Source organism: Cervus canadensis, chromosome 20, assembly GCF_019320065.1.
Source record: "Cervus canadensis isolate Bull #8, Minnesota chromosome 20, ASM1932006v1, whole genome shotgun sequence".
Classification (NCBI taxonomy): Eukaryota; Metazoa; Chordata; class Mammalia; order Artiodactyla; family Cervidae; genus Cervus; species Cervus canadensis.
This window is the reverse complement of record NC_057405.1, coordinates 10,793,500-10,815,882: the sequence shown is the minus strand read 5'-3', so window position 1 is coordinate 10,815,882 and position 22,383 is coordinate 10,793,500. Positions and strand designations below refer to the sequence as shown.

The 22,383-nt window shown below is 37.7% G+C and overlaps 1 protein-coding gene across 5 annotated transcripts in view; it reads left to right on the top strand.

Annotated features, from left to right (window-relative positions):
* The first annotated feature begins 5,318 nt into the window (after positions 1 to 5,318).
* Positions 5,319 to 22,383, top strand: part of MMS22L (MMS22 like, DNA repair protein) — a 121,126-nt gene continuing 104,061 nt past the window's right edge. The window contains exons 1-9 of one of the 5 annotated variants that reach the window (XM_043439200.1): positions 5,319 to 5,437; positions 6,067 to 6,243; positions 7,290 to 7,415; positions 10,887 to 10,936; positions 15,866 to 15,953; positions 16,048 to 16,225; positions 18,633 to 18,723; positions 20,310 to 20,440; positions 21,821 to 21,934. In XM_043439200.1, coding sequence (XP_043295135.1) covers positions 6,080 to 6,243; positions 7,290 to 7,415; positions 10,887 to 10,936; positions 15,866 to 15,953; positions 16,048 to 16,225; positions 18,633 to 18,723; positions 20,310 to 20,440; positions 21,821 to 21,934 — 942 coding nt within the window. In that variant the 5' untranslated portion in view covers positions 5,319 to 5,437; positions 6,067 to 6,079. Of the gene's footprint in view, positions 5,446 to 6,002; positions 6,244 to 7,289; positions 7,416 to 10,886; positions 10,937 to 15,865; positions 15,954 to 16,047; positions 16,226 to 18,632; positions 18,724 to 20,309; positions 20,441 to 21,820; positions 21,935 to 22,383 lie in introns of those variants that run through there. The other 4 variants (XM_043439201.1, XM_043439202.1, XM_043439203.1 and 1 more) reach the window with 4 other exon arrangements.

Below are 22,383 nucleotides of genomic sequence, written 5' to 3'. Positions count from 1 at the left end.
AAGTATAATTATAACAACTTTCAAAAAGAACCACCCCCCAAATACAAATATTGATAAAGACAAGAGGCAACATTTCATTCATTTATTCAAAACTCTTTTAAAGGGCCTACTAAGGTACTATCCCAGACGCTGAGGACATAATAATGGACAAATCTCAAGCTTATTGCCTAGTGAGGAGACAGATATGGCACAATTTACTCTGTGTATACAAAGTATATTATCCTGCATATACATGCTATGTATAAAAGTTATGTATTCTACTTGTATGACCTGAAAATCTGACTCAGGGATGTTTAGGAAAGAATAGAACCTTCGATGTAGTCTTTGAACAGAGAAGCAGAGTACCAGAAGGCCAGAGTTGAGGACTTTGTAAGGCAGACCCTAAGACAATATCCTGAGCCAGGCAAAAATATGACCAAAGTCTTAGCTAGAAACAGGACTAGAGATGTAACTCGGGCAGGCATCAGGAAAAGAGTCACTGGGTAACTGAAGAAGAGAGGCAGAGCAGGAAGCAGGGCATGGTCTGTGGGGTGGAAAGTTCTCTCTCTGGAGGAAGCTGTCTCTCAGAGACAGGCAGATGCATCACAGCTCTTTGGCTGTAGCACAGTGGAGGTAATAATATAGTACGTACTACTTACACAAATGTAAAAAGGAAAATAATTTATTTTTCCTGGACAGGGAGATGTCGTGGTAGGCTGTGACAGCACAGAAGTGATATATAAGAAGTGTCATATAAGCAGATAATCCCACCGGGTAGAGAAGAGGAAAGGAGTGTTGGGCATCTGCTGATTTGCCTGTAGAGCATTTCATCTTCCTTCTTTTGGTATCAACATTCTGCTTTTGCTTTGAAGAATCACCCCTCTTTCATTTCCTGTTCTCTTAGAGGGATTATAAACTAAGGTGTCCTATTCCCTATCCACTTTCTAACTCTAAATAGAACCATATATTAATACATATGTTAAGAAGCAGGAAGGAAAGGGCATGTGTTCGTGCATGCATAGTCGTGTCCAACTGTTTGTGACCCCATGGACTGTAGCCTGCCAGGTTCCTCTCTCCATGGGATTAACCTAGCAAGAATACCAGAGTGGGTTGCCTTTGCCAGCTCCAGGGGATTTTTCCTGACCTAGGGATTGAACCCGCATCTCCTGCGGCTCCTGTACTGGCAGGCAGATTACCACTGAGCCACCTGAGAAGCCCCAAGTAAAGGGCACAAGACGGTTTAAACTAAGTATTTTCCAATCCATCTTCATTTTCACAAATGTTACTCTGATATAGACTAGAATTCAGGGATTGCAATTTGGCAGCCAGAAGGCCAACTTGGCCTAGAAATGTGTTTTTCTTGACTTGTGTAATGTTTTTCTAGTGTGTTTATATGTCTTTACACAGGGCTTACAATCTTCTGACTACCACATAGTCTAGTGTTAGTCACTCGGTCATATCTGACTTTTTAAAACCCCATGGACCCCAAGTCCATGGAATTCTCCAGGCAAGAATACTAGAGTGGGAAGCCAATCCCTTCTCCAGGAAATCTTCCCAACCCTGGTCTCCTGCATTGCAGGCAGATTCTTAATCTTCTGAGCCACCAGGGACCTTCTGCCTTATCACCAGCCCTAAGGTTTCAGGTGGACATGAAAGGAGGCCAGACTGCTCATACTGAACTATGTCGGAAGCTTTACTTACATTTTTAATGTAATTGCCACAACAAGCTTATGAGGTACAAATGGAAAACGAGACAGGCTTTGAAATGAGACAGACCTACCTACAGAATCATCTTGAGTCTTTCTACCATACCTAAAACCCAATTCAACAATACCATCACTCATTTAATATCCACTCAGCCTTTTAATATCCATTTACTCTTTAATATCGACTTATTGAACATCCTCAAGATGCATTTTTGAAGGTATAATGTTATGTAAAAGCAGACATGGTTCCTCTTCTCTTGAAGCTTACATTGTGGTATGTGTTTTAGTCACTCGGTTGTGTCCACGTCTTTGTGATCCCATGATCTGTAGGCTACCAAGATCCTCTGTCCACGGGATTTCCCAGGCAAGAATACTGGAGTAGGCTGCCATTTCCTTCTCCACGGGATCTTCCTGACCCAGGGATCGAAACTGGGTCTCCCACAATGCAGGCAGATTCTTTACCGTCTGAGCCACCAGGTAAGTAGTGTAGGATATAAATATTACCAATTACATGAAAAGTGAAAGTGAAGTCACTCAGTAGTGTCCGACTCTTTGCAACTGCATGCACTGTAGGCCGCCAGACTCCTCTGTCCATGGGATTCTCCAAGCAAGAATACTGGAGTGGGTTGCCATTTCCTTCTCCAGGGGATCTTCCCAACCCAGGGATTGAAACCAGGTCTCCCGCATTGCAGACAGACGCTTTATCCTCTCAGCCACCAGGGAAGCCAATTACATATGTTACTATAAAGTTGTACCTGTGGTGAGTCCTTCCAAAGTGAGCTCCATGGATACCTATAATAGAGGGAGTTGGTATAATTTACAGGGATCATGGAAGACTTCTCTGAGGGTTAGATATATGAGAAAAGATCTAAAGGATGTGCAGTAGTACTACAAAGGGGAAAGAAGCACATTGGAGGCCGAGAGAACAACATGTACACAGACCTTGTGGAAAAGTGCGTGCATGCCACAGCGCTTCAGTCATGTCCAACTTTTTGGGACCCTATGGATAATAGCCTGCCAGGCGCCTCTGTTCACGGGATTCTCCAGGCATGAATACTGGAGTGGGTTGCCATGCCCTCCTCCAGCAGATTTTCCAGACCCAGGGACCAAACCTGTGTCACTTGCATTAGCAGTAGGAGTCTTTACCCAGTGAGCCACCAGGGAAGACTTCAGTGTCTTATGTTGTTGTGCAGTCGCCCAGTCGTGTCTAACTCTTTACAGCTTCATGGACTGTAGCCCACCAGACTCCTCTGTCCATGGAATTCTCCAGGCAAGAATACTGGAGCGGTTTGCCATGCCGTTCTCCAGGGGATCGTCCCGACCCAGGGATTGAAGCTAGGTCTCCTGTATAGCACAGGAGATTCTTTATAGCACTATAGATTCTTCACAGGCTGAGCCACCAGGGAATCCTACTTCTTCTATAATGATAGTATTTTTCTCTTTATACACATTGAGGCTCTGTTATTTGATAACAATATACACTGAATATTTTATCTTCTTGATGAAATTAACTCCATTTCTGTCAGATTCACTCTGTTTTTCTTCAGCCTGGACTCTACTCCATGAGCCTGAACTTTATAGTTGCATCCTTGCCCTCTGCTTTTAAGTTGGCTTTGGCCAACAATGATGAGGGACACTGCTTGGCTATTACTTTGGGGAGGGAAAGAGATTTCAGTATGGGTGCACCTTGGCAATACTGCAGGTCTGGTTCTAGACCACTACAATAAAGTCAGTCACACAAATTGGTTTCCCAGTACATATAAAAGTTGTGTTTACACTATACTGTAGTCTATCAAATGTGCAATAGCACAATGTCTTTAAAAAATAAGGTCTATAACTTAATTAAAAGATACTTTATTACTAAAAAGAAGTGCTAACCATCATTTGGACCTTCAGCAAGTCATAAACTTTTGGTTGATGGAGAGTCTCTCAGTGTTGATGGCTGCTGACTGATCAAGGTAGTGGTTTCTGAAGGTTGGGGTAGCTGTGGCAATTTCTTCAAATAAGACAAAAATGAAGTTTGGCATACTGATGATTCATGAATGATTTCTCTGTAGCAGAGAACGATGTTTGATAGCATTTTACCCACAGTAGAATGCCTTTCAAAACTGAAGTCAATCCTCTCAAACCCTGTTGATGCTTTTTCAGCTAAGTTTATGTACTAGTCTAAATCCTATGTTGTCACTTCAACAATTGATTAAGTTTGCTGTCCTACATGGGCCTGGCTTGTGGCATCCAAGAGGAATCATAATAGTATCATCAACGCTTACAGATCACCATAATAAATCTACTAATTAAAAAGTTTGAAATACTGTGATAGTCACCAAAATGTGACACAAGACATGAAGTGAGCAAATGCTATTGGAAAAGTGGTGCTAATAGACTTGCTAAATGCAGGGATGCCACAAAGCTTTACTTTGTAAAAACACAGTTATCTGGGAGGCACAAGAAAACAAACCACCACAAAAACGAGGTCTGCCTGTACCTAATCCTTTAGCTCCTTCCTGCTGGGTTCAGGTTGACATTGGCTATATTCCTTCATTAAGGCAGCAAAGGTGCCTATCAGCTGGGTGGCATCTCCAGCAGCAGTTAAGTCTCCCTGGGTGCTGGCAATCTCTTTTCCCTTACCTCTTAAGTCTAAAAGTAATCATGTCTCTGATGAGTTCTGGGAGCTTCACCATCACTTTTTGCTTCCTGGTAATACCACCCACATCTTTGTAAAGTGCCCTTTCATTAAGCACCTTACAACTCCGTCTCTTGAGCATGTCATCAGTTACTTGCCGCGGGTTCATACTGATACACCACCTATGAAAGTAGTAGCTTAAATTATTTCAGATAATTTATTAATTCTTTACACTCCACTCACTTGTTTAACCAAACTGACTACTCAACAACAGACACTTGAAAAAGGAAAAGGGGGTCTATTTCGCTATTACACCCAAGACAAACTATATGCGGACGAAAGGGCAATAGAGAATACTCAAATTACAGCAGGACATTTAAATGAGAAATTCCCATGTTTTCTTGACACTGAAGACGGCTGAACGATGTTACCTCTGATTTAGACTGAAAAGTCTTTACAAAAGTGTCCAAGGTTAAGTGTCTTAAACCTGTCCCGATAATGTTGTTAAAGGTTGGGGGGCGGGGGGGTGGGGGGACGCGCAACAGTTTTTATACTGAAATCAAGTTCCATGTGACTTACTCAGTGTTTCCACCCACTGGAGTAACCTCATTTTTGCACCTGCCTTGTCCACTATACATGAACAAAAGGCATCTTCGACCTCAACAAAGCAGCTGCTGGGACTAGCCCAGGAACGAGAGGCTCAGGCGCGGCCCTCAGACACTCGTTTGCGATTGGCTCCAGTGGAGCTCTTTTCTTAAATTCGCCCAGACTGCAAACCCCGCGGTCCCTAAACCTTGTTCACCTCAGCCCGTTTCCTTCTTAAGTGAGGCCCCGCCTTCCGGCCCAAAGTACCAATTAAAACTACCAAAGCGAGGAGGAAAAAAATAAGAAGAAAGTAAAAATGCAAAAAGCCTTACGGAGTCCTCGACTGGAAGATTCTCGCGAGAACTTGAGGAGAGCCGACAGGTCCCTCAGAGATCTCGCGAGCGCACCTCCGGGGGCGGGTTTCTCCGTAAGCCCGCCCTTCTTGAGCGCGGCGTCTTGGCGGGAGTTTCGTCTGTTTGGGATCTAGACCCCTGGACTCGCTGGCCCTGGCTGGCACGGCTGGGGCGGGTCTCGGGGACTCAGAGTGAGTAGGTAGGATGTGCACCAAACCAAGGGCGCTGGGGTGTGCAGGACACCGGACCCCCTCGCCCTGTGGTCGGCCCGCGCAGATCGCTGCCTTGTGCGGACCTGGCGGGACTTGCCCAGGCGGGGAGAGCCGGGATTTGTTCTGGGCCCTCTGGATCCACGCCTGGAGTCGGCCGGGGAGCTTGCAGTTCCGACACTGCGGGGAAACTGGCTCAGTGCGGTGTAGTAACTTAGTGGAGGGCGCAGGTCTAGTCGAGCTCTGGGCTTGAGGCTGAATCTGTACTGCAAACATTTTCTTTTTTCCTCCCCCACTTCACCCTGTACTGGGCTGCAGGATCTGACGTAGAGGGGATTTTTAAGTTCCTGCCACAGCCAGTCCGGGGCGCAGTGTAAATCCTGACAGCCTTGATATAGGGGAGTCGGTGGGCAGGGGCGGGGTTGGGGGGTATATATTTGTTGAGTATTTACTTCGCTTCTCGTTTTTTCCCTGTGTGCTGGGGGTGGGGGGCGTTTGGGGAACTTTCTGAGGTCACCCCAAATCTCTGGGCCCTGTCCCCCTCCAGGAATCACATCACAACTTCTTTGGAGCCCCTACTGATAGTCTTTAATGAACTCCAAACATTTCAGGACATGGTAAACAATGGATAACTGTCCCCCTGCGTCCACGTTTCTGACCGACAGCTTGGAACTGGAACTGGAGACAGAATGGTGCAGTCCCCCTTGCTTTTCTTGTGATTTTGACAACAGAGGAGGAGGAAAACATTTTTCTGGCGAGTCCTACCTTTCCAGCGGAGCTCTTAAGCGGTAGGTTAAAAAAAAAAAAATCGGAAACTGTTTTTCCCAATTCAGAGTTTAGGAGTCTGTTTAGGAATGTTATTTAATTAAGACTTCAGTCAATTAAACTTCAATGTTCATCAGGCACTGTTTTTGTAAATCGGCTCGAATTACCATACGGATGCACGCTAATAGTTCTGTTGGTTTCCTGTTAGAGCATACACATACCTGAAAGATTTTTGGAAGGATAATTTCCTTGCTACCTGCTCTTGTCTTACCTCACCGCTGCCTCAGCTTTGGAGTAGGGAGCCGGACACTAGTTTTACCTTTTACTTAAAGTTGAATTATAAACTATCTGGGCTTTTTGAAGTGGCACATTTTTTTGTTGCCCCAGAGTCTTCTAATTCTGTATATTTATGCGTAGAGAAGTCTTATAGTTTTTTTTTAAGCTTTTTTTTTTTTTAAACTTTCAAGTAAATGCTCCAGCTTGTGTAAATTCACAGAAATATTTTTCTTCTTCAAATCTCTTGTCTTGAGCAGTTGTATATTCGTATTTCAGTAAAACTGCTGTTATTGAAATATTTTGGAAATACCTGCTGAGGCAGTTTTATTCAGAACAGAAACCATTTTTGTTGATTTTTACAATTGTACCTTCTTTCAGACCTTAAAAGATGTTATTCAACTTGATTATGCCCATCTTTAGACAGGACTCAGAATAACTTTAACTGTTTTAAAAATTAAATGTCCCCTCAAAGGGTGAAATTCTACAACTGAAGACCACTGTTGAACACAGATGGAAAGTATGTGCCCTATGGAAAGTATGTTCTACCTTTTTCCCTGAAGTTATAGTGCTCTTTAGCTAAACTTTTCTTTTTAAAAAAAACACAATATAGAGTTGAATTCTTAATATAGTTCATTTGTAATATTAGTGAGATACAGGGTACCAAGGCATTACCTGACTTTTAACATTGTTGACATGTCATGGGTAATATGGATTCATATAATGCCAGAAACTCCTGCTATAGTATGAGATACAGCATACATTTCATGAAATTGAATCAGAATTTTTATTTCAGGGTAATTTTGAATCTTGATCCTTTACCAACTAATTTTGAAGAGGATACAGTGGAAATATTTGGCATTCAGTGGGTTACTGAAACAGCATTAGTGAATTCATCTAGAGTTCTGTTTCATCTATTCAGGTATGTTTTGCCTTTTTTTAAAATCTGCCATTGAGTGAATATGCTGTTCAGTTTGTGTTTTTGTTTTTGCTTTGTTTTTTGCTTTCAGTTTTAAGTTACATTTCTGGGTGGTTTCTACACTTGATCTTAGCCAAAAGGCCGAGAAGCGATTCTGGGTGGTTTCTAATACTGATATTACAAAAACACCTGTAGGATTGTGATTGCTGCTTACCTGGTTATCTTATCAGTAAGTTGTTACTGTTACTTAAGCAGTAATGCTTAATGGAGTAATGGTTTTAATGAGTTTCTTTTTTTAGTGGTTTTGCAGAATTTTATTCTGCTGTATTTGACATTGGACTTCTGCAGTGGCTCAGTAGTAAAGAATCTGCCTGCAGTGTAGGAGACGCAGGAGACATGGGTTCAATCCCTGGGTCTGGAAGATCCCCTGGAGGAGGAAATAGCAATCCACTCCAGTATCCTTGCCAGGGAAATCCCATGGGCAGAGGGGCCTGGTGGGCCACAGTACCTAGGGTCACAAAGAGTTGGACACGACTAAACACACACACATATTTGACATCATTTACTGAAAACAAATATTTAAGGCTTTGAAGTATTCCATAACTTTGGAAGAAAAATAAAATACTTTTGCTGCTTTTTGTTGTTCAGTCGCTCGGTCCTATCTGACTGTGACCCTGTGGACTGCAGCACACCAGGCCTCCCTGGCCTTCACTATGCCCTGAAGTTTGCTCAAACTCATGTCCATTGAGTCGATGATCCTACTCAACCACTTCATCCTTTGCTGCCCCCTTCTCCTGTCCTCAATCTTTCCTAGCATTAGGGCTGCTTAATAGACTTAATTTTTCAGTAATCTTTAGAGAATGAACTCAGACTTTTCAGACTGTGTGATAGAAATATGATTAATTAATCTGGACAACATTAAAAAATGTTAATGAAAAATTTTAAACATACTCAAATATAGAGAGAATAGTGTAATGAGCCCTCACATACCTTCCATCAGTTATGATGAACATCATGGTTTTGTCACGTTTCCTTCTGTCCCTTTCTGTCTACCTTTGGCTTAAATATTTTTAAAGCAGATTCCAGGTATCATGCCATCTCACCCTTAAATACTTCAGTATGTATCTCTTAAAAATATGAACTTAAAAAAAATAAGCATTACCTCATTATCACAATTAATTAAATTGAAATGATTCATTATTATTTAAAACCCAGTCCATAATTCAGATTTGAGATTTGGAGTTACTTATCAAAGGCAAATATTGTCTCAAAATACATTGAGAATGTATACATGATAATTCTAAAGTTTACCTGAAAGCACGAAAGATCCCAAATAGCCAAAACAATCCTGAGAAAGAAGAACAAAGCTGGAGTCATCACACTGATTTCAAACTATATTACCAAGGGATAGTAAACAAACATCATGTTATTGCCATAAAAACAGACATATAGATGAATGGAACAGAATTGAGATAACAGAAATAAATCTAAATAGAGACAGTTAATTTATGGCAAAGGAGCAAAGAACATACAATAAAGAAAAGGCAGTCTCTTCAATAAATGGTGTTGGGAAAATCAGACAATCACAGGTAAAAGACTGAAACCAGGCCACCATCTTATACACAGAAATTAACTCAAACTGGATTAAAAGCTTGAATATAAGACCTGAAACAATAAAATATCTAGAAGAAAATAAAGGCAGTGATCTCACTGACATCAGTCTTAGCAATGTTTTTCTGGCTTTGACTCCAAAGGCAAGGGAAACAAGCAAAAAATAAATAAATGTGACTACATCAAACTAAAAAACTACACACAGCAAACAGTCATTAAAGTGAAAAGGCAACCTTCTGGAGGGGAAGTCATATATTTGATTAATATAAGGGGTTAATATCCAAAATATATAAAAAATTCATTTAACTCAACAACAACAACTCGTGAAAAAAATGAGCAGAGAATCTGAATAGATATTTTTCTAAAGAATAGTTGGAGTCAGCCAACAGGCACATGAAAGGATGTTCAACATGAGTTAAGGAAATGCTGTCATCTCACATCTGACTGTTATCAAAAAGAAAAGAAATAACAAAATGAAGACGATATGGAGAAAAGGGTCTATAGACCCTCAGACCTTGGTCTATAGACCGTTAGACCTTGTGGTCTATTGGTGAGAATGTAAATCGCTGTTAAAGCCACTATGGAAAACAGTATGGAGGTTTTAAAAAATAAGATAGAGCTACCCTATGACCTAGCTATTCCACTTCTGGGTATTTATCCAAAGGACATAGAAACATTAATTTGAAAAGATATATTCATCTCCTGTGTTCATTCTAGCATTATTTTTAGTAGTCAGGATATGAAGGATATAGAAACAACCTATGCGTCCTTCAATGGCTGAATGGATGAATATATGCATACATATATATATACGCAATGGAATATCATTCAGACTTAAAAACAAATGAAATCCTGCCATTTGCAGCAACATGGATGGACCTCGAGGGTATTACACCTAATGAAATAAGCCAGAGAGTGACAAATACTGTATGACTTCACATGGAATCTAAATAAAGCAAATGAACAAATAATAAAACAAACTCATAGATACAGAAAACCAGTTAGTGGTTACCAGAGGGGAAGGAGTTGAGGACGTGGGTGAAAAAGGTGAATCGAGTCGACTGTGTGGTGATGGAGAGTAATTAGACTTGTGATAGTGATCGTGTTGTAGTGTACATAGATGCGGAATTACAGTGCTGTATACTTGAAACGTACATAATGAGAAAGTGTATACATGATATATTTAAATGAAAATAGAAAGGTTGAGTGATTTCTCCTTTCACCCTGATCCCATGGAACCTGTGCCATATTATATGTTTTGTTGGGAAAACAGTCTGAGTGATTCTGTATAATCTTAAACATTAAAGAATGAGTTTAGTCTTATCCAGGACATAGGTTATAAATATGGCTCTGTTTTTAGGGAGTTAAAAAAGGCAACTAGGAAGAATGGCAAGAGAAGATTATTGTGAGAAATTAAGGTGGAACATCATAAATTAAAATTTTCCCTGATTTGTCTACATTACATATTCTATTCCTTTTCAGAACTCCTATTGTGTAATTACATGACACAGTTTAACATTTCCTTATGTAACTGTTAACCTAGGATGTTTAATATAACTACCTTAAACTTCTTAGAGATATAAACAGTATCTTCTTGATGTTGAAATCTATGATATTTAATTTTTGAGATAAATGTAGCTCTTAAATATTTTTGGGAGGACAGACATAGGCATGTTTTATCTTCTCTCAAAGTGTTTACTACCTGAAGGTGATGCTAATAAACATTCAGGAAGCATCAAACATTATTCAGGAATGAGAGGCATTGAAGCTGTGTAAGAGATTTGGAAACACTATCTGTAACTAATTGTTACATGCTTTAAACTATTCGAAAACTAATTCTTACTCTTATGTTTTTAAAATTAGGCAACAGCTCTACAACTTGGAAACCTTAGTACAGGCCAGCTGTGATTTTGGTAAGTTTTAAGGATTTAAAGACAAAAAGAAATGGTTCTCTTGTTTCAGTGGATTGTACATGGGTCTATGATGTGTCATTGGATATCATCATAACGTGAAGGAAGTCTTAGTTCAGAAGTTCAGGAGACAGTTATATTTAGTGTTCAGAAAAAGTATGACACTTAAATTTTGCTAGTAGATGAAATTTATGGCATTTTTTCCAAACCTGCAAGTAAAATTAAGTCTAAACATCTCTGAAGTGAATTAGGAACTTGCTTTGGAGGTGGGGAGTGTGGTGAAAATGCAAAGTGCCAAACCGCATGCCACCTTCTTGTTTTCCTTTTCTGCTTTGTTGTTGTTGTTGTTTTTTATTGTGGGATAAGTGGTATAATTAAGGTAGTGAAGGGACTTGAAGGGCAGTGTGTTTTAGTACAGGCTAGCTGCCTCTCCTTTGAACAGTTTCGGTGCAGTATAGTCTTCAGAATCATGATTGTGTGGTCAGCCTGGGTTCCTAATAGTTCCCATCTCACTGAGTTCTCCTGAGGACTAAATGGCATAATGCATGTCAGGTGCTTAGCCTAGGATCTGTTGTTATGCCCAGCAACCACAGATCACGCGAAACATACCTTTGGTCAAAGAAGTGTTTTATTGGCTTAGGAAGCAAGGGGAGAAACGCATCACGAGGAACAGTTGGGGCCTCTCAGCAAGCAGAATTAGGGAGGGGCTTGTGTGGGGTATGCGCTTGCGCAGACTAATTTTGGGTAGAGTTTAAGGGGGTCACGGCTTTATTCTGGGTTTGATGCTGTTAGGAAGCTGGAGCGACTTGGTGATAGCGTATGGTAATTTTAAATTCTTATTTAGAAGGTGGAACAAACAGAAGGAGGCAAGGGTAGGTTCTAGTTAGTGATGAGGCAGTAGTCACATTAGCTGGCAGAGGGGGATATTCTGTTTTTGTACTTTGTTTTCGCGCGGTTGCGTAGTGCCCGTTTCTGTGTCAAACATGATCACTGAGGCGGTTTTTTTTTTTTTTTCTTGTTTCGCCAAAATCATGGAGTGACTTTGTGTGATTATTTTTGATAATGTATGACTGTTTAATTTCATTAGAAAACTTCATGGCCTTAATTGTTGTCTGCTGCCAGGGCTGTTCTGCTTTCTCAGTTTGTCCTCAGTAAATATTAAATTTTCCTGTTCCGTTGTCACCCAAGTCCCTCCTTCATGTGCAAGATGCTGATGAATCAAAGAGGAAAATTATGCTACTGAAGAGTTTGAAGTTGAGTAAAACAGATAAACAAGCATAATTGGCATGGGAAATGGATAAGTGTAATAATAAAGACGTGCAAGTTGCTACAGGAACCGAGGGGTTTATCTGTTTATGTGCCCATTGCTGAATGATACCAGATCTGGGGCTTCAAGGATGAGGAGGACTTAGCCAGGCAAAAGCTTGTGGAGAAGTGTTGGGGATAGGCTGAGTTCAGGTATGAAACAACTTTGTGGCAAAGACATTTGGCGTGTGTAAAAACATAAAAGCTGGGAGAAGAGGGAGTAAGTGGTAATTATGTAGGTTGGACCCGACTATGTTAGGGATTAATTTTTGGAAGGGAGGCAATTATAGGTGTCTTTGTAAGCAGTGCCAAAAAGTCACAATTTTACTTTTAAACCCCTGGGGAGCCTCTACAAGAGTAGTGGAAACAGCGAAAATACCTTTACTATATAGAATGACTTAATTAAATTGGGTTTGTGGAAGGCATTTATTATGCAGTATTATTCCTTGAAAAGCAGTTATGGACCTAAAATCACTGCAGTGGGCCATTTGTTGAAACGGTTACTTGTTACACTGACGTTTTGGCAATGATAGATTTACTGGGCAGGTTAGCAGTATTGAAGACTATCCCTATGTCAGCTTGAGCTTCCCAGGTGGTGCAGCGGTAAGGAATCTGCCAATGCAAGAGATGCAGGTTTGATCCTTGGCTTGGGAAGATCCTTTGAAGTAGGAAATGGCAACCCACTCTGCTGTTCTTGCCTGGAAAATTCCATGGGCAGATGAACCTGGTGGTCTCCAGTCCACGAGATTGCAAAGAGTTGGACACGACTGAGCGCACAGCACACACACATCAGCTTACCCCTCCATGCAGCTGTACCCGGGGTTTGTTAGTAAACTCCTGTAAACCCCTGGTCCTCAGCCCGCTCCAGGAAGCCCTTGTTAGGGTCAGTTACTGATGGACACATGGTTCTTGTTCTCCTGTTGATTTTACTCCAAGGATTGCTTTCCTCTTGAGGCAGAATAGTATACCTAATATAATGTTATTATTTTTTTTTTTACTGCTACCTGGTATTAAATATAGCTGTTAATGTTACTCCTTTTTTGGTATTGTATTTTTTTGTCTCTAGACATTTCACCTGGATTTTTTTTTTATGTTTTCCATTTCTGTTCTCGTATTTTTTTAATCTGCCTTTAACATATTGGAGTATATCTACAGCTGCTATTTTTAACTTTAACTACAGATTCTTTCATCATTGTTATTTCCAGGTTTGTTTGCATTGACTTTTTCCTCCTAGTTTTAGGATATATTCTTCTGCTGTTTTGAACATTTAGTAATTTTTTTCTTGTGTGATGGACTTTGTAGCTTTTACATCGCTGCTTTCTGAGTTGTCTTGTATTCCTAAAACTAGTGTTGAATTTTGTTCTGGCTCATTGTTGAGTACTTGTAATCCATTGGATCTTTTTGAAGCTTGTACATTTTGCTAGGACTTTTAAAAAGTAGCCTTTAGTCTAATGTTATTCAGTGCTAGTAAGGCTTCTCAGGATTTTTTCTGGTTTATTACTTTCTTTTAATTCTTGCTAGTGGGAACTTGAACTGTTCTTGATCTTCGTAAGCTTTGTAGGGAATTGTTTTCTGGTATTTTTCTCTGGCCTGCAGATCAGTATTTAGCCAAAGACTCAAAAAGGACCCTCTGCACATCTCCAGGTTCTTTTTTGTGTAGCCGCTTTTTTTTTCTTCTTTCATACTTTTGCCCTGCAAATTTAGACTTCCCTAAACTCAGATCTCATGTTTTCTGAAATCAATGATCTAGTCTTTGAATTCTCTGCCCCTGTACTGCAGCCTGGAAACTGTCTCTAGGTGGGAAGCTAGTATATCTTGGAACTCATCTCCTGTCTGGATTAGAGCAGTCTTGTGTTGCCTTTATCCAATGCCTGAAAACTCTTGTTTTATGGATTTTTTTTTTTTTTTTAGTTTTCTAGTTTAAGATGAGAGATGAGTAAATATGATTCCCTTTACTCCATTTTGGCTGGATGCAGCAGTTCACAGCAGTTGTTTTTTTAAGAGTACTGCCTTTTTGGGCTGAGAATTGTGCCACTGGGAGATTGTTACGACTTTTGTAAGCAAAGTAGAATTAAGCTGTAGAAGTGCATTGCGCTTGTTGATATGTAGATACATGCACAGTATGTTTACACTTAACATTCGTGTTTTGCCAAAATGGTATCCATGTTTGCTCATTTGAATACAAATTTTAAAATAAGTTTTGCTTTATGTTTAATATGAATTCGTTGCCTATAGTAAGAGTCTTTGTTTGTTTTTCCTCCTTTTCCTGCCTCTCTTATTTTGATGACTCCTCAAAAGTGTAAGTGAAAGTCTCTCAGTCCTGTCTGACTCTTTGCAACCCCATGGAATTCTCCAGGCCAGAATACTGGAGTGGGTAGCCTTTCCCTTCTCCAGGGGATCTTCCTAACCCAGGGATCAAACCGAGGTCTCCCGCATTGCAGGAGGATTCTTTACCAGCTGAGCCACAGGGGAAGCCCAGGAACACTGGAGTGGGTAGCCTATCCCTTCTCCAGTGGATCTTGCCCACCCAGGAATTGAACCACAGTCTCCTGCATTGCAGGCGGGTTCTTTAGCAAGTGAACTATCAGGGAAGCCCCTTTCTCCTCAGGTCTACTGCTGATAATCAGGCTCCTCAAATCTCCTCTCTGTACATCTTTTCCTACAGGAACCACCTCATCAGTTCCTTTACTTCTAAATGGTAACAACAACAAAAGTTGAAACATTTCAGTCTCCTTTGCATTCCAGGCTTTCCATGTCAAACTGCCTGACATCTGTCCTTGGATTGCTCAATTCCAAGTACATCCATGATATCCTCCAAAACCAGCTCATGCTGCCCATGTTTTCTCCACTTATTACCTGGTGCTAACTGTTGCCTTTAAGTCATTCTTGATTCTTTCATTTCCTTTAAACTCATATCTAGTTCATCAAATTCCCAGTAGATTTATGATCAAAATATACTTTCAACCTATCCATTTTCCTGTGAGCTCTTGAATTACTGCTACAGGTCTCTTAACACATCCACCTTAGCACTTCTATAATCTTGAGTACGAAACCTGCTTTAAATGTATATCAATTCCTGTTCCTCCTAAATCAGAACCCAGTGAAAGGCCATCTACTGTATTTAGAATGAAATAAAAACTCATAATGACTTGTAAGGCTGCCTGTCACTTACTCCTATTTTTCATTCAGCCTCAACCCATGCCATCTTTCCCTTACTTCAGTATTTACATCAGCAAAAATTATCTGTGTGGTTACTCTATGCAAAACATTCATAACCACTCTAGGGAAAATGAGTCAGCCAGAAAACAAAAGCAGAGAAAATATGAGAATTAGAGGAAAGTGAGGAGGAAGGAAGACTGGCAGCATGTGGTATCAATGAACCAGGTGTAAGGAATACTTCTGTAAGGGCAAGTTAATTGAAGACAGGTGGTGTCCATTAGATTGGATAACACGGGTTTCACTGATAACTTAATAAGAGCAGTTTTTTTTGGGGGGGGGAGGGCGGGGGATAGTGAGACTCAGTTGAAACAAAAGGTAGAGAATTTCTGCTTATACAGCTTACTGAATTTTTTGTCACTGATCACTGATTCTTTAAACCATGATTAATGTTACCTGTTTTGGTTTTAGGGAAGATATCAACGCTGCATTGCAAGGCACACAATATTAGGCAGAACTGCATAACATTTCTTCATTATGTTAAAGTTTTCATCTTCAGGTAGGCTGTCAGATGAGTAATACAAATAATACATGAATTTCTGAGTGCAAATTTATCCAGACTCTAACTGCCTTTGGATCTCATCATGTCTTAGGTCCCTGCAAGTACACAATGCTGAAAGTCATGTTCCTGTCCATCCCTACGAGACTTTGGAGGCACAACTTCCCTCAGTGTTGGTTGATGAGCTTCATGGGTTACTCTTGTATATAGGACACCTATCAGAACTTCCCACTACGAATACAGGAGCATTTGTAAATCAAAACCAGACTAAGGTTTGATTTGTTATATTTAATTTTTGAAGTACCAGTTTTTGTTTTCTTCTTACACGTAATAGTCATTCAAGAATGAGGGAAATGAGTCAAGAGTGTAGTTCTTGGACCTGACTACGTGAGTTGAGGTACTGGCTCCTCCTCCTATTAATTATGTGCCATTGGGCAAATAGCACCTCTTGCTTCAGTCTTCTCATCTGTGTGATTGGTTTAGCTTCCTGGAGTTATTGGGAGAATTGAATAAAGTACATTAAGTGCTTAGAAATAGTTTACATTGAATCACTGATAGCTCTTCTAATTTGTAATAGTGCAAATGCTTAAACATTTCAAAGCAAATAAAATAACCTTTATGTTCTAAAATTTGTATCCTCTCTCCATTAATCAAGGTATGGGCAAACCCTAGTTTATTTTATAGGAAGATTTAAGATCATCACCTTTAAAAAGTTAGGCTTTCAAAACCACATTGTTATGTTTTCTGGCTTTTGAGATATTTTCAGAATATGAATGTTTTGACCATACCTGCCATATTTTTTCTATCTGTGATAGTTATTCTCTCTGAATTTTGGCTTTTAAAAAATTATGTTGTTAGCATGACCCAGCCTGTGGATGTATTGAACAAATGCTCCATAGGAAAATGTGAACTTCTGTGAGTGATTATAATTCCCCATGGGATTTCCTGAGTTATGTCTATTCTATTTGACTTCACCAATTTGGATAACATTCAGCTTGTAGGAATGAGTCTTTGCCAAAATACCTAAGGTACAATAAAGTGTTTATATATCTGTGAAATTTAGCAATTAAAAATCTAGCTTCTCAGGGATCAATATATGTGATAATACAAGTCAATAGAGTTCCAGGTGTTTTCACAGGTAAATGTATCTAATCCATAGAAACCAATTAGGTAATTGTTTTTAATCATGTCAGTTAATAAAGATTCATGGATGGATTGTGAGGAGGAGGATAATTTTCCTTTTTAGTCTCTATAAGTTGGACTGGCTTTTATTTTCTGAATATCCATCAAATGCTTAAGAAAAATAAAAATAATTTATCTAGAAGCAGAAATTAAAAGATGGACACAAGGGTCGTCAAGCTAAGTTTTACTTTTCGTAGGCTTTTAATTAGACAGACTTGTTGAAAATATAGGTTACTTAAATGGAATCACCAGCACAGAAACAAAAAAGTCATACACTGAAATACTGTTCTGAACCATCAGCAAAACCAAAAAATCATGAAATAGCATCTTTCAAGACTTTACATATTTCTTATGTTTTGCCATTCTCATATGCAAGATAATGCTTTAATTGCTATTTTCAGTTGAACATCTGTCTTTTATTCTTTTTAAGGGACTTCTTAAAATTAGTAATACTGTTTCTTGGTATTATGTATTACAAATGTTTTCATTTATCTTTTTCAACAATTAACCTGACTTGCTAGGTACATCATTTTTTTCTGTGGAGTTATATTTATCAATTTTTTCTTTGATATAATTCCTATGCTTTTGTAAAATATGTACTTTTTTTTTCTAACATTTATCTCTAATTCATCTTTTAAAAAAATATACCTTGAAGTAGGAAATCTAGTATCTTGCAAATGAGTAAGTTAATAATCCTGACTCTTACTGAATGACCCATGCTTTGCCCACTGATTTGAATGTGTGTCCACTTCTCTTTTCCTTATGTTTGCTGTTTATCATCTATTCCTGAGTCAGTGTTGTTTTACTAGTATTTTGTTTGTATGTTTGATAAGGCATGATCCCTCTCTGTCCTTCTTAGATGTCTTAATTAAAAAGTACGAATCATTGTATTTTAGTGAATCAAAATGTTGATTGGAGAAAATTTATTGATAACCTGCACAGCACAGTAAAGAACACTGGCTTTTGAATCGAATAGAGTTAGGTTTGAATCCTAAGAAATGAATTGAGGGGTAAATTTCTTCACCACTTTTAACTTTAGTTTCTTTATGGATGTGACAGTAGTGTCTTAAATGATTTAAAAGTTCTTGTTAAAATATTTTATGGACTTTGCTAGATATTCATTACATTTAAAACCATACTTCCTGGCTAAAGTCTAAAATAAAATCATGAAAATGGTGTTTTAAAAAAATTCATTTACTGGTTTGCAGCTGTAGGAGACTATCTCTTGGTTTGTAGGAACCTTTACTATGCAAGCCTGTTCTATTCAGCAGCCTCAGGGTGGGTCTCTTTGCAACATCAGTTAAGAGTATATCCTATATCCTGCTTTTAAATATCCCTAGTGAAAAAAATCCTCTTAACAAACAAGACAGAGGTTTCCCTTGCACTTTTGAATAGTGGTAGGTTAACTTGTGCTTAGGGAGGATTATTGTGACATGCTATAAAATACCTAATGAAGTATTACGAATTTCCAATCACAGTTGATAATATCATTCACAGCTTTACCCACCGTCATGGCATTTATTACATCTCCACCTAGATATCCATTGGCTGGTGCTGGAAATTCTTCACATGCTTGGTGAAAAATTGAGTAAGTTTATAGATTTCTGATTTATGTCCTTTTTTTGAATCTAAACATGTTTTAATCTAAATTGTTTAAGATTATACAAGTAATAAGTGCTTTCTGGTTATTATTATTTTCAGTAAAACAGTAACGAAACTAGAAAGTGAAGGTCTTAACTTCTTTTTTCTAAGGATAACTACTGGAAAGTATGGTCCATTTATCCATCCATCCATACTTATTGTTAGTATACATATATAGAAGCATATATAGGTAGAATTTTTGTTTTTGTTTCTAACCACAAGTGGTGTCATGTTGTTCTGTGGAGGGTTTTATTTAATAGTGCTTTTAGAAATCTGTTCATGTTAGCACATACAGTTTTACTTGATTGATTTATGTTATAGATCTTATGGACCTATCATAATTTTAGCCAACTTTTTTTTAATATTTCTGTTATTTCTGTTTGTTTTAACATTACAAATTATATTTCACTGAGCATCCTTGTGTGTATATACATCTTCAAATACTTGTGCAAGCTATTTTGTACAATAGGTTTTGGGAATTGAAGTAGCATATGGCACTTTTAATATTGTATATGCTGCTCTGGTGTTGTATAGTAAGATTCCCCAATTTTATACACTTAACCATGAGCATATCTTTGCCTCATACTCTTGCCAGTAGTGGCTATTATTATTTCTATTTTTTGCCAACTAATATGTGAAAAATGATATTGAATCTGTTTTGCAATTTCCTGATTATCAGTGAAGTTGAAGGATCTTTAATTTTATTGTCTTTATATTTGCTTTATTAAGTATTTGTTCATTATATTTTACAAAACATGTTGCATTATTTTTTGTTTCACTCTTTGCTGTTTTTCTTTTGAAGTAGTTTGTATATATTATGGATGGTAAAATTTTATTTCACATGTTGCCTATTTATTCTTGGTCTTGTTCGTTATACATATTATCTAGTTGTAAATTATTAATTATTTAGGTTTTAAAGACATTCTTTACCTCAGTACCAGTTTTTCAATGAATTAATGCAAAAATACATATATGTATACATGTGTATATGTGAGCACTTACATGCATACATATGAACATAGAATGGTATACACAAATGTCATTTCCTCATGTTGACTATTTCAAATAATATTTTTTTAAAGCAATAGTTAGGTGAACTTACTCTGACACAGGTACAAATTTTGGTATCTGTTACCTTGGTTCGCTCTATTTCATGCCAAAAAGACTTGTACATGTTTAGTTTATCAGTATTTGTTAAAAGAAAAATGTTTTAAAGGCATTATTGGTTAGAAATATGGGTAAAGATTTTCTAGTATTTCCCTTGTATTTTTTTCTCTTTTGTTGCATTGTTGCTCTTTAGATGGCCATATTAAGGAAAGAAAATCTATTAAACGATACTTGGGAGGATTGAAACATCACTGCTCATTTAAGAAAGGAATTGTTTTCACATTAAACTTTTATTTGCAGAAAAAAATTTTTTTAACTGTTTCTGTTGCAGTTTCGTTATGTAAATATAAAGGTGTACAGTCACTTTCTTACTTCTGAATTAGTAAAATCTGCTGTAGTTTTAAACAGAATTTATTTCAATTTTAGAGCAAGTTGTATATAGTCATCAGTTTATGAATCTGGCAGGTGACAATTTAACCAATGTCAGCTTATTTGAAGAACATTGTGAAAATCTTCTTTGTGATCTAATAAACCTGTCCCTCAACAGGTATGACAAGGTAATTCCTTAAGAGTTTATTTGCATTTTTGGTATTTAATGACAATAGTCAGTACTTAATGCGTGTGATTTGTTCTATAAGAATTTAACCTAAAATGATTTACTTGTTAATTCTTCTAACTTTATATTTTATTTGGGAGTTGGTTGGGAAAAGAATTTGAGTTAAACATTTAAAACAGTCTAGTATTGGTGTTTAAAAGACAAACCTTTTCTATTGGTCAAATAAAACAATGTTTATGATGATTGGAAATTTCTCATCAAATAGAGACCAGCCGTTTAATAACCTATTGTTATATAACAAAATAAATGAGTACTTAGGTAAAGCTAGTTGACACATTTAAAGAGTGGTTTTGTTTGTTTTCATAAAAGGTCTAGAATTGGAGGACATCATGCGTTTTTACTAAATTACTTATCATAGTGCTTAAAGCAGTGATTTAAAAGTGCTATGGTATACATTTATTTTCAATCAATGGAAATCTGTTGACTGTCAGAACTTCAGGTTACAAGTATAATTATTACCTATGGGAAATCGGGATTTTTAATTTTTTTAAATTTAGATCATGTTTTATATATTGTCTAAATCTAGTCTGTGTTTATAATGTAATTAGTAGGTTAACTAGATATGATAAAGTAATATCTTGATGCTTATTTTACTATGTTAGAAAATTGTATAATATGTGAAATAATGAACACATTATGAATTTCAGAAGTCTGACTGTCCCTGCAAATATAGTGCATATTCTCTGTATGCCACTGAGGGTATATTTAGGAGCATTGAGGGTATATTTGTTACAAAAATGGTAAAATCTTTATGAATTCCTAATAAGTTTGCTTAATTATAAAAAAAATTTTAGTCTTAATTACAGTGAATTTAAACTTATCCTCTAATCATTTTCTTAGAAGTCTTTTTATTTGGCTGATGGATTAGATCAAGGTTTGGAAACCATAACCCTATAGCCAAATCTAGCACATCAACTTTTTGTAAATAAAGTTTTACTGGAACACATTCCCATCCTTTTCATCCATTGTCTATGACTAAAGTTGCAGAGCAATGGCGGAGTTGAATAGTTATAACAAAGGCTATTTCACTATTAAAGACTCAAATATTTACAGTCTAGCCCTTTACAGAACAGCTTTGCTCTCCATTGGATGAGATGATTAAAGCAGTTTTTTTTTAAGTTGGAAATAAATTCATTGTGTACTTTGTTTTTAGATGGAAATTTATTTTAAAAGTTAATGGTATGTTTTTTATAAGCGATTTTATGTAATTGAGCATAAATTTTAAGTCATCAAAATCAATCTTTTAGAACATTTGAGGGGAGATATGTGATGTGTAAAATTCTGCTATCTTGTAATTTACTCTTTTGGTTCTTTTCTGAAGGTTAGGCCTTCTGAGGCATTAATGAGTCACCATTGCTCATGTCCATGCATTAAAGAATTATGGGTTCTACTCATTCACCTTCTTAATCACAGAAGTAAATGGTCTCTCTCAGAAGTAAGTTATAAAACTGTTAGTTATTGTTACTAACCCTTACATTGAATTTATGCAGTTGGTTGGCAAAGAGAAATCTTAAAAAGCTGTTTTCTTTATAAACAGAGCACTGAGTACTAAATACTTACTGTATTTTTAACCCTAAATTGGCAATATGAAAATTCTAGGATAGGTATGAGATTTGACTCATAGTTTTATCTTCTCAAGTTCTTTTTTTTTTTTCCTATCAAGAATCCATTAGGCTAAAATACTTAGTTAAAATGTGGAAACATCCAAGATATCCTTCAGTAGGTAAATGGATGAACTGTGGTATATTCAGACAATGGAATATTATTTAGCACTAAAAAGAAATGAGCCATCAAGCCATGAAAAGACATGATGGTGGAGATGGTATTGGTTTAGTCACTCAGTGGTGTCTGACTCTTGCAATCCCATGGACTGGAGCCTACCAG